This window comes from Palaemon carinicauda, chromosome 26, assembly GCF_036898095.1.
Source record: "Palaemon carinicauda isolate YSFRI2023 chromosome 26, ASM3689809v2, whole genome shotgun sequence".
In the NCBI taxonomy this organism is placed as follows: Eukaryota; Metazoa; Arthropoda; class Malacostraca; order Decapoda; family Palaemonidae; genus Palaemon; species Palaemon carinicauda.
This window is the reverse complement of record NC_090750.1, coordinates 59603202-59616385: the sequence shown is the minus strand read 5'-3', so window position 1 is coordinate 59616385 and position 13184 is coordinate 59603202. Positions and strand designations below refer to the sequence as shown.

At 31.5% G+C, this 13184-nt stretch overlaps 1 protein-coding gene across 1 annotated transcript; it reads left to right on the top strand.

Moving 5' to 3' along the window:
* The first annotated feature begins 1851 nt into the window (after nt 1–1851).
* Nucleotides 1852–5916, top strand: LOC137619934 (ABC transporter F family member 4-like). Its single transcript, XM_068350215.1, has 3 exons — nt 1852–1903; nt 4768–5525; nt 5701–5916. Exons 1-3 carry the CDS (start codon nt 1852–1854, stop codon nt 5914–5916), a joined length of 1026 nt encoding a protein of 341 aa, XP_068206316.1.
* The last annotated feature ends 7268 nt before the right edge of the window (nt 5917–13184 follow it).

The following is a 13184-nucleotide window of genomic DNA, read 5'->3' as shown; positions in this document are numbered from 1 at the left end:
AGTAATAAGTTTATTTATCAAATTGAAATAAAAGCACTAAAAGTCAATGACAAATATAAAATTTATGAAACCTCATCTTATGGCTTTAAACGCCCTAGATTCAAAGAAAACTTAACTCTTGTCATGTATAAAGCTCACGATTAGCCTAAGAAAGACTTAGGTGAGTCACCCTTCATACATTATGGTGAGCAGAATCGTTTTCTTTGAATCCGGATACCGCCCATTTTCTTTCTTTCTGAATTTTAGGTGCGTTTGAAGCTCAGCAATTTAGGTTACATATTCCATGCTTGTGTGATTATGTAAGTAGTGCTTTGTCTAATAGAATGATAAAATTATTAATAAAAAAAGAGGAAAAGGAAAGCCCACCAAGGCCAACCCCTTTCCCACCTAGTAACGAGAAACTTAATGTAAAGTTTTCTACTGACGAAGCAATGTTACTAGGCCCTTGAATGCTTTCCTTTTCCTTCTTTTTTTTTTTCTTTTTATTGATAATTTTACAAACAATGATATGGGGATTGTAATTCAAAGACTTCAGGAATGGTTAGGAGGTCTTCTGAAGTTAATTGGTAAGACATTTATATCATTATTTACATTATTAAAAAGCAGAAATCGACGATTATAGTTACGCTAATTCTTAAACGACATGAAATTATACACTAAGGCAAGAACAAATCATTAGTATTTCTAGAATTGAAACAAAATCAAACATTTAAATGAAGTAAAATGAGTAATTTTTCAGTCCTTTGTGCCATTTCAGAACGATCCATTACTACAGACACCTGAAGCTCGCTCAAAAGCAGACAAGATTCACAAATGCCAAGGTGCCTCCCTGTCTCGCCCCTTTTAATGCACATGATTGAGTCAGGTAAAAGAGAAGAGCCGTGCAAGACTACTGCCCTGACCATCCTTGCTACTCCTCCCAGCAGACAGTCAGATCGGACCGAAGTACGCATTCATCTTACACGTGGACACCTAAATCACTTTAGCTGTGTAATAAAGTTTTCAAATACTGACCTAGATATTTTCTAAAGGTAGCTACACCATTCTTATCAATTGGGCATACAATATAGACTTTACATAACCTTGATTAAATGAAATATCACATTAAAAATGGCTTTCATTTAATATACGAGAAGCATGTTTTATGAAACAAGGTTCTAATGGCATATTTACCTACAGTTTGAGATACATTAAGTTTTAATTTGATATAACTCCTAATAGCAAACTTAGGCCTATAACAAATACCCCAAAATTAACAATACTCCTAGAAATGCATTTCTGTTATATAGGCTAGGCCTACTATTAGAATTAGATAAAGTCAAGCTCATTAAATACCATCTCGACTTATTATCCCCCACTACAGTATACTATCTTGAACACATAATACTTTAAGATGCCATCATCATCTTATAACTATTCATAACACTATCCTGGTCTTAAATCTCCAACTATAATATTCTTTGCTCATAATCCATTACTATACCATCAGTAGCATATATTCTCTTCCTCAGCCAGTCATCAAAGCCTATGATTACGACGTATTTTACACAGGTCCTGTTAACCTAATATATAACAACAAGTTATGGTCAACATAATTATGATAAAGTTTTTTAGTAATTAAAATATATTATCACAAGCATATTATTTTCCTTTATTGAGGTATATTTTATTCATTACGTATTTTACGCACGTCCTTATTAACTTATTCAAGTTACGGTCAAAATAGTAATGATCAAGCTATTTCTAGTAATCAAAATAATTTGATACTTTAGGCTTTTTTACCTTGACAGACTTTAGGTTAACTAAACATGAAATTTAAGTTCTAAATGCCTTTCTTTTAAAGTTACCAGAATGAGCTCAGACACAAGAGATAGACAAACGGTGATCACGTTTTCCGAATACGGTATTCTCTATTAAAACAAGCACAAGATGAACAGTAAATAAAATAATTTGATACTTTCTTGATTTTTTTACCTTAAGAGTTCAGGTTAACTAAACTTGAAGTTTAAAATGCCTTTTTTAAAGTTACTAAACTTGACATGAAGTTTAAAATGCCCTTTTTAAAGTTACTAAACTTGGAATGAAGTTTAAAATGCCCTTTTTTAAAGTTACTAAACTTGAAATGAAGTTTGAAATGCATATTTTTTAAAGTTACTAAACTTGAAATGAAGTTTAAAATACCTTTTTTAAAGTTACTAAACTTGAAATGAAGTTTAAAATGACTTTTTTTAAAGTTACTAAACTTGAAATGAAGTTTAAAATGCCTTTTATAAAAGTTACTGAACTTGAAATGAAGTTTAAAATGCCTTTTTTAAAGTTACTAAACTTGAAATGAAGTTTAGAATTACTTTTTTTCTAGTTACTAAACTTAAAATTAAGTTTAAAATGCCTTTTTTAAAGTTACTAAACTTGAAATGAAGTTTAAAATGCCTTTTTAAAAGTTACTAAACTTGAAATGAAGTTTAAAATTACTATTTTATAGTTACTAAACTTGAAATTAAGTTTAAAATGCCCTTTTAAAGTTACTAAACTCGAAATGAAGTTTAAAATGCCTTTTTTAAAGATACTAAACCTGAAATGAAGTTTAGAATTACTTTTTTCTAGTTACTAAACTTGAAATTAAGTTTAAAATGCCTTTTTTACAATTACTAAACTTAAAATTAAGTTTAAAATGCCTTTTTAAAAGTTACTAAACTTGAAATCAAGTTTAAAATTACTTTTTTAAAGTTACTAAACTTGAAATGAAGTTTAAAATGCCTTTTTAAAAGTTACTAAACTGGAAAAGAAGTTTAAAATGGCTTTTTTTATAGTTACTTAACTTGAAATGAAGTTTAAAATGCCTTTTTTAAAGTTACTAAACTTGAAATGAAGTTTAAAATGGCTTTTTTAAAGTTACTATACTTGAAATGAAGTTTAAAATGGCTTTTTTAAAGTTACTAAACTGGAAATGAAGTTTAAAATTACTTTTTTTTATAGTTACTAAACTTGAAATGGAGTTTAAAATGCCCTTTTTAAAGTTACTAAACTTGAAATGAAGTTTAAAATGCCCTTTTAAAGTTACTAAACTTGAAAGGAAGTTTAAAATGCCTTTTTAAAGTTACTAAACTTAAAATGAAGTTTAAAATGCCTTTTTTTAAAGTTACTAAACTTGAAATAAAGTTTAAACTGCCCTTTTTTAAAATTACTAAACTTGAAATGAAGTTTAGAATGCCTTTTTTTTTTTTAAATTACTAAACTTGAAATGAAGTTTAAGATGCTTTTTTTTTTAAAGTTATCAGAATGAGCTAAGACACAAGCAATAGACAAATGAAGATCACGTTTGCCGAATACGATATTCTCTACTAAAATAAGCACAAGATGAACAGATATAAAATATGAGATATAATTATAATATTCTTTGAACTATGAACGTTTCTGAGTTTGCAAATACTTTTCAATGCATGGCAGTAAAAAAAAAAAAAACCAACGAAGGCAAATATAACTTTAAATTAATACATAATTATATATTATACTCAGTAGTTCACCAAGATGATGACATTTAATAATAATCAATTCATTAAGTTTTAATTCAGAATAAACGAAAAAATTAAGTTTTTGTAATAGAGAAACACAGGACCAGTAATTACAAATTATATAAAAGTTAATTATGGTTAGGAAAATATATATAAGTAAAGAGCGAGGCATCAACTTCAATTCTCTATGAACAAAAAGATAAACTATTTTCTCTCTCATTTCTCGGTAACTTTATGAAGACTGAATCTTTTTCCATAGACATTTCGGCAAATCACATAATTGATATCTCAAAACTCTAAAATAAAAAAACAATATTCGGAATTCAAAGATTTTTATATAAATTTATATAAAAAAACTAAACTTTCTAGCTAAAAACGTAATTATCTCATGGAATCTATAATATCTAGGCACACACTACAATTTCAAGTGATTTTCTTTACTCTAATGCAAGTTTGAGATTAAAATGCAAGCTTTATGGAAAACTTTAAATAGCAATCTTTTTATATGCTCTGCTTACTGAAGCTGAGGATTCTATACTCTCAAATAAAAATGATTTTTTTGAAGAAAACTAGTTTGAATCTTTCCAAATAGCTGACTGACTGAGTGCTGTACTTGCTAAATGGATAAAAATATTCCCCTCTTCCCATAAATAGAAATTCTTCAGAAGCTAGACTACATTGTAAAACCCACCTAGATTCTACATGAAAAGCCTGTGATGCCTATTTCGTACCCATCTACAAAAAAAGGCTGTGACTAAATCCTTATGTCTGACTTCTTTGAGGATATACTGACAAAAAAACCTGACTGTCTTTGTACACCTTTAGACATGATTTTATTGGAGGGAAATAGCTAAAAGAATGACTTAAGTTCTTCATAAGAATCTCACAATAATTACTTAATTCTAACAACAATCCCTCATTCCTTGCTGTTGAATCCATAACACTATCATAGAACAAAGTTCCAGCATTCAATATTTGCCAAATTTTCATCACAATTAATCAAGACACTGGTATCAAGGATAAAAATATACTAAGTTTTAATCCTTTAGCTAAACTGATGTGCAATAAATAGCCGTATTAGAGAGCAAAAGTGGCTTATAAACTATTAAGCTTTTTACCAATAAAATTATCCGAAGAGGAATCACATGATTAGCGTTTTTCAAGGGAGAATGTGGATTTAATTCGGAAATATAACCCAGCGATTGTGTCTGTGAGTTCATTTAGTTCAAAAGTGCAACGGGGGAAAACCACACAGGTACACTTTTAAGTAAAAGTTATAAGAGCTTAGACGGTCAGAATGAAGTCAAGAAAGGAGGAGGTAAAGTTGAAGTCAAGAAAGGAGGAGGTAAAGTTGAAGTCAAGGAAGGAGGAGGTAAAGCTGAAGTAAAGAAAGGAGGAGGTAAATTTGAAATCATGAAAGGAGGAGGTAAAGTTGAAGTAAAGAAAGGAGGAGGTAAAGTTGAAGTCAAGAAAGAAGGAGGTAAAGTTGAAGTCAAGAAAGGAGGAGGTAAAGCTGAAGTAAAGAATGGAGGAGGTAAATTTGAAATCATGAAAGGAGGAGGTAAAGTTGAAGTAAAGAAAGGAGGAGGTAAAGTTGAAGTCAAGAAAGGAGGAGGTAATGTTGAAGTCAAGAAAGTAGGTAAAGTTGAAGTCAAGAAAGGAGGAGGTAAAGTTGAAGTCAAGAAAGGAGGAGGTAAAATTAAAGTCAAGAAAGTAGGAGATAAAGTTGAAGTCAAGAAAGAAGGAGGTAAAGTTGAAGTCAAGAAAGGAGGTAAAGTTGAAGTCAAGAAAGGAGGAAGTAAAGTTGAAGTCGAGAAAGGAGGAGGTAAAGTTCAAGTCGAGAAAGGAGGAGGTAAAGTTGAAGTCAAGAAAGGAGGAGGTAAAGTTGAAGTCAAGAAAGGGGGAGGTAAAGTTGGAGTCAAGAAAGGAGGAGGTAAAGTTGGAGTCAAGAAAGGTGGAGGTAAAGTCGAAGTCAATAAAGGACAAGGTGAAGTTAAGTCAACAAAGGAGGAGGTAAAGTTAAGTCAAGAAAGAAGGAGGTAAAGTTGAAGTCATTAAAGGAGGAAGTAAAGTTGAAGCCAAGAAAGGAGGAGATAAAGTTGGAGTCAAGAAAGGTGGAGGTAAAGTTGAAGTCAAGAAAGGAGGTAAAGTTGAAGTCAAGAAATGAGGAAGTAAAGTTGAAGTCAAGCAAGGAGGAGGTAAAGTTGAAGTCAAGAAAGGAGGTAAAGTTGAAGTCAAGAAAGGAGGAAGAAAAGTTGAAGTCAAGAAAGGAGGAAGAAAAGTTGAAGTCGAGAAAGGAGGAGGTAAAGTTCAAGTCGAGAAAGGAGGAGGTAAAGTTGAAGTCAAGAAAGGAGGAGGTAAAGTTGAAGTCAAGAAAGGAGGTAAAGTTGAAGTTAAGAAATGAGGAAGTAAAGTTGAAGTCAAGCAAGGAGGAGGTAAAGTTGAAGTCAAGAAAGGAGGAGGTAAAGTTGAAGTCAAGAAAGGAGGAGGTAAAGTTGAAGTCAAGAAAGGAGAAGGTAAAGTTGAACGATATAAAGTTAGTGCACTGATGGTGCTACCCACTTTTGGTTTTGAGAGAGAGAGAGAGAGAGAGAGAGAGAGAGAGAGAGAGAGAGAGAGAGAGAGAGAGAGAGAGAGAGAGAGAGAGAGAGAGAGTGATCATTACATTTCTAATCAAATTTCTCTCTAGTTTCAAATAAGATAAATTTGTGCCAGTTATTTAATGAATTAAAAGAGACTGGTCAAAAGGTCAGGCGATCTAAACAAAAGCTAAAATGGCTGCACAAAAAATGTCAAGTATGAATCTGCCTACGATTCAGTGTATAAGCCAATAATTTAAAATTTCTACACATTGTTATATTTAACTGAAAAGATAGATAATGAATTAAAAAAAGTTGCAAAGAGGATTATGAATTATCTCTTTTTTGGGGCATTAATGAAATTCTTAAAACGGTATTCCAATTATTGTTAGCTTTGAAGGTGAAAAATACCTAAAATGTTTTTTTTTTTTTTACAATATTATGAATTTCCTCAAAAAAGAACACTGTTTAAAGACAGGAATATTTTTGCACATCAGTATTGCTTCAACTTAAAGAAACAACCCAGGAATCAATGTATCTTTAAGACTTGGGCTATGAATTTACGTAAACAAATGAATTTTATGGGAATGGAGCTTAAAAATAAATAAAAAAATAACCTTCGCCATTAACCCACAAACCTAACGAGATTCTTTGTCCACAATTTAAAAACCTATTCATAACAAAACAGTTTTTAAACCTTTCTATTCGAAAACTTATTACACAATATATCTAAGAATGATTAAAGCGTTATTTATCCCTCCTTCATGTCATGGGCACAAACGAGACGAGACAAGAGACAAAATGGAGTTTATGAACCGAGCTGTGCACCTTTTCAGAGAGCCCAGGTATCTCGCCATAATAGAAAGCTCTGAAATGCGAGACTTCAAAATGACCCTCTTACCAAACTCTTTGAAACACTTACGTTAAGTTTACTTATCATTAATCTTTAAACATTTCGATTATACTTGAACTTGAAGTTTTTATAAAAAAAAAAAAATGTAAATAACAATTACCATCGATTTACACATGAACTTCAAAAAGATCATAAACATGTCTAGAGCACATTGAATCACAATCCTTTTACATTAGATAGACTTTTCACTACTTACATTAATTACACAATTCATTACAAATTTGATATATTTGTCATTGACGCAAGTGCATAAAACTTTGCTATAATGAAAATGATAGTACCAAAACCTGTACATTTGACATTATAACCTCCTACAATGCAAGCTTCATAAACATTTTGAAACATCAGACTCTAAAATCTGATAGAACATTACAAAGTTAAAGATTTTGAGGCTTTTGAGCAAGTTAATAATGGCATAATAAAGCCTAAAAATTTTCATGACTTTAGCCGTCAGGATAAAACCTACACTGACAAGACAGTTGGATCAACAAGATGACTAAAATCCAACATGTTTACTAATACAATCTCTCAGCTTTTGACAAGTACAATATATCCAAGCAAAAAGATTGAGCTACAGCTATCAAGACACCAGTAAAAGAATGAACAAGTTATGTACATGGAGAATAAAATAACAGTCTAAAAGAACAAGTGATTAATCTAGTTAAGATCAGGATCTACCTCATGGACCCTTTAGCCCATTTTATAGTGAGGAATAAAATGGCAAACGCTGATGCTCAAAGAGGAGGGGGCCAGTGGGAGACTCATCAGCCATATGAGGCGAGTGTCTGTTTTTTTTATAACATTTCCAAATTTTGGGATAAGGAAGGATTAAGGATGGGGAGTGGGAGCTCTGAAATTGGTGGGAAGCATCAGGTTAATTTAAAAGAGAACTTCATAATTCAACCTTATTGGAAAATATGTACAAAACCTCCCATTACTTTTAACAATTAGCATGTTATTCTTCAAGGTATATTCATGTAGTGAGAGAGAGAGAGAGAGAGAGAGAGAGAGAGAGAGAGAGAGAGAGAGAGAGAGAGAGAGAGAGAGAGAGAGAGTGTGTGTGTGTGTTACTCTTTAACTGGAAATAATAGGAGCTTCTTTAGGTTAGAGACGCTATTAAAATGACTCTAGCTTATATCCCATCAATTTTACAAATAACCTCAAAATCACGTTCATCTTTATGACCATATGATTCTAAACTGTTCTCCCTCCCTTTAGCTAAACAGAAAAACTTTAAAACTTTATCCTAAAGTTTTATTGACACAAGAAAATTAAAATATTCATCTATCTTTGCAATTCACTGCCTAGGTTTTTCAGTAATCAGTTGATTGCTGGAGTCGCCTTCTAAAACTTAATATCAACAAGAGATCCTTTCTGATATCAATAAGAGGTCACAATATTTTGATTATATTATTTAATATAATAGATCTTTAGCTAGTGAATCATAAACAAACAATAAAAGTTTCAATACCTGCCATAGCTATTTCTATTTACCAAAACCATTACCAACATAATAAAAAGTAATTGCTTCCATTAAATGCATAATATCAACCTGACCTTATAACCTTTAATATACTTACTTTACTCAAGAGTACGTTTTCATTTTTCTAATGAGTTGGACTTTAAAAATATCTTATTGATTTTTTTTTATACATACATATTCTATATTTTATACTTCTATTAACCTACATACACTAGTCCCTACTGGGATAATACATTCGAGTTCATATTTAGCCTTTTAATAACCTAAATTCTATGACATTTATGCTCCCCAAATGATGTTTCTTAATTATTTTGTTCAATAGATATTCATTGACCTATATTTCATTACTTTCTATAATATTTAACCTATTAGGTTGACTTAGCTAGCCTCTTCATTAAGTCTCACTACCTCTTAACTTCTCAATGAGAGAGAGAGAGAGAGAGAGAGAGAGAGAGAGAGAGAGAGAGAGAGAGAGAGACTCTTGCAAATTGATATGAAAGGTCAAAGGATGGATGGTTATTGTTACGAAATTTGACTGATATGCAAGAATTATTTAAATTTTAAAGAATAAGAAATGCGAAATACTAAATTATTCTTTATCTTACAATATATATCATAATGATTACCGTTGTCTAGTTGGTTTTCATCCTTGGAAAACATAGGAATTGTAAAAGGAGAATACATTATTTCTTACTAAAAGAAGAGCAAAAGGTAATTTTTATACGCGGAATTTCCTTAACAATATTCAAGAAATTTACTGAATATTTTTCTATTTCTTATTTAAGAAAGAACATGAAATGAAGCAAATCTCTAGCTAGTTTTGTGATTATTTAGCAGATAGCAAAGGAGGAAAAATCCAAGGTGTTACATTTGTACAAATATACCTTGAATTCAAATAATAAAGAAGTTCTCTTTTAAATATCCCAATAAACATAAAAGTAAAATTATTAGAGATAGGTGTAAATTTAAAATCTACCAATTACAAAGATTTTGCCAATTAGATTTAAGTTCACAGAGCCATGTTAGATAACTCAGAAGACTATAGATTGGCAAAAAATTGGGACTCTTGAAACAAGAGAGAGTGAAAAAGAGGAAACCAAGAGTTACTTGAATAGAAACAAGAAAACAATGAGTGACTCGAAATAGTCAATCCAAGGAATACACAAAAAGACCCATAGACCCAAAGACCAAGGTGTGTAGTGGATAACTCCATACACAAAGGGTTGCTCTAAATAATTCCATAGGATATATATTACTCCAAATACTCCGGATAGCTAGGTTGGTAGCGTCGCGGGCTTCTGTTTCAGAATTCCTGAGTTCGCGTCCCCGCCAGGACGTGGATACTGTGAGACCTTCTACCGGGGGTTACTCCCCAGGGTGGCGCCTGGTGGGGAGGTTAGAGGGGGCTAGCGATAGTCCCTGCTGGCTTATGGTTGCCCGAGCAGAATGATGTAGATCGTCTGAGTGGAGACCTAAAACAAGCAACTTCAACTTTAAATAACTAACAGATTAAGGGATGTCTAAGATACCTTCATTGTCCAATGAGTGCGCAAGACAACTCCATAGAAGCGTTCTAAATAACATTAAAGACGAAAGGGTCCAGAATAAATTCCAGGACAAGAAGGGTTCTGAATAACTGATTGGGCCAAGGAAGAAGGCCAACATATCTCCATAGACAAAGGGGTGTCCTGAATCAACCAGTGAGGGTACAAATATGTCTGAAAACGAGGGAATACTCAAAACTGGTGAATCTAATAAGTGTCATGATGGATTGCATTAAGGAGCACCTCGACAAACTCCATAGATACAGGAGTCCCAGATTAATTCATAGACAAATGAGTAGCCCAAAATAGCCTTGATAAAAATCCACAATCCATGATTAAGGAGTTCCTCAAATAACTTCATAGACAAAGGATTGCTATGAAAGAAGTTTTAAGCAAATTGGAACGGAGTATAAGCACGAAAGCCTGGTAAATCAGGGCATTACCCAATAAAAAATCTTAACCCAGAGAAAATGCTTAAAAAAACAGGGGAACTCTGCTGGGCGTTTTAAATATAAAGTGGCCAGAAAAGTCAGAATAATAAAGAAAGTCCTTTATACCCCGAAGTCTCCGAGAAATATAAGTTTAAAACAGATTTATCTGAAATAAAGTATGTATAAAAAGATTGCTGGCAAACAACTCTATAGAGCAATGAATGCCCAAAGTAACTAAACAGACCAAAGAACAAAGACACAGGATATCAGAATTTACCATTGGAAATTATTTAAACTAAGTCGTATCACCCTTCACAAAAAAAAAAAAAAAAAAAAAAAATGTCAAGGGAAAAATTTGAAATTTCTTGAAATCGAACTGCCCCTTTCAAAACTGTTAGAAAGTGTCCTAAAAATTTCCTAAGTTAGACATATTCCGGAAACTTAGAAACGCCTCGTAAAACTTTGAATCGACATGTGAATATCATAACCCTTCACAAAATTTTCTTATTTTTTCCAACTAATAAGAAGTCTCAAAGACGAAAAGCATAGATATGCTGGTGCCATTATGGTGAATATCCCGGGAAACCAATACGAAAAGTGATTACCATTTTGAAGAGCTAGTTATTGGTTGATATTGATTTTATCAATCCATTTAATTCTCAGAATATCTAGAAATGTTCTAAGATCAAATTCCAATTCCAATACTTTTCTTCAGTAACCAATAGAGCAAAATGATTTTAACTATTCTTCATAGAGGAGATAAACAGGACGCCTTCAGAAAAACTGATGTCTGAAGGAAATTAAGCTGTGAAATCATCATGGGATGTCCAAATGAGTTACATATTTTCATATAAAATAAAACAAACTTATCGTGAACAGAGAAATAAATTCCAAGAAAGTCAAAATTATGTTTCAGGCCATGATTTAGAATACATTTTCAGTGTAGCTATTCTTTGAATTTAGCAGAAAGCCTTAACTCATAAAAAAGGCTAGTATTTCCATCCTAACAAACCATCAACAATTGACCAATAGTAGAATATTAGTCTTCATCATGATCCATGAAATGAGACTTCAAAAGACTTTTGTCAAAGTATCTGACTATTGATTCTCTGAGAGAACAAATTTCTGGGAAGAACTTAATTATATGGTGTTACTAAAAACATAATGCTGATAGATTAGCAAAGTTTACAGTCGTAAGTCCAAACCAGTCAACTAATATAAAGTAATGTATATCATATACAATTCTAAAGATTGTTCAACGTCATAAGTAGGCTTCATTTCAAACAGAACAGGAAAAGTGGAATTAGATTACTGCTGTTGAAACTTGGTACTTCACAAAAACTGCAGCATCTATGAAGAGAACGATAAAAACACAACAATTGCCATAGGTCTTATGCCATTAAGGTGAATATGATGTGATCTGATTAAAGGCGAAGCTTAAAGACCAACACAGATTTACAAAATAGTAAGGCCTATTGGATAATAAGGATACAGCAACAAATATTTACAGAATAGTAAGCCCTAATGGAAAGTAAGGATCGAAACAAAACCCAATATTATAACCTAAAACAAAAGAGTAATAAACCATGACTTTTGTTAAGTAGCTTTCCAATCTATCTGCCTTAGTCCAATATCCAAAGCACCAGAAGCACGGCATCATAGATATTCAATGAAGAACAGAAATAAACCAGAACTTAACCTGATTGGGAAACTGGTGATCAGTAGAACTTTGGATTGCAAGAATATTCTAAGTAAAGTTATGATAGAATATGTTGAAGTGTGTTAACATATCGTTTTAGAAATACATTCTAATCAGATTGAATACTTTCTACGTCATTCCTTTTACCCCCAATGGACTTCAGGCATTTTCCAAAAGAATGAGACCAACCTGACCTCTCTATGACAAAAATTAAGGCTGTTAGAGCAATTTAAAAAAAAAAATAAACAGCAAAATGTGCTCGAAATTTAACCTTACCCTGGGGGTAAAAGGGATACTATAAAGATAAAATGACATAAAGATACCACAATGCTTGTTTGTGAAAAACTTGACATTTAATATCAGGACCAAAGGTTTTAGCTAAATATGTTTTCTGATTTATAGTATTATTATAATCAAGTGGTTTTGTCACTTCAAATGCTATATGGCAATTATAGCTATTAATGACGTGGAAGTACAATTTCAGGTAGCATAAAAAAGTGATGCCAAATGTGCTTAGACGAATTGAAAACGTACAAGCATTGTGGTCAAATCAAACTAGAATTAAATGGTACACAACTGAAAACTAAATAACATTGTTCTACAAATCTGATAAAACACGGTATTACCAACACTTATAACTTGCATGAATACGAATAGAGTATTACAAGTGAAATTATAAATTGATGACAATACATTAGTGAAATGAAGATTTAATATGGAATTTTTATGATAAAACAAAGTCTTATGAATACTTACCTGGCAGTTATATATATATATATATATATATATATATATATATATATATATATATATATATATATATATATATATAGCTTAAAATATATATATAACTGCCAGGTAAGTATTCATAAAACTTTGTTTTATTATAAAAATGGAGTTTTTATGATAAAACAAATTTTTATGAATACTTACCAGGCAGTTATATATATATTTTAAGCTATATATATATATATATATATATATATATATATATATATATATATATATATATATATATATACA

Coding starts and splice junctions, on each gene's coding strand:
- LOC137619934 (XM_068350215.1), top strand. CDS start 1,852: ATGAGCTCAGACACAAGAGATAGACAAACGGTGATCACGTTTTCCGAA. Junction 1,904..4,767: donor GATCACGTTTTCCGAATACG/GTATTCTCTATT, acceptor AAAACCACACAG/GTACACTTTTAAGTAAAAGT. Junction 5,526..5,700: donor TTAAGTCAACAAAGGAGGAG/GTAAAGTTAAGT, acceptor GTTGAAGTCAAG/CAAGGAGGAGGTAAAGTTGA.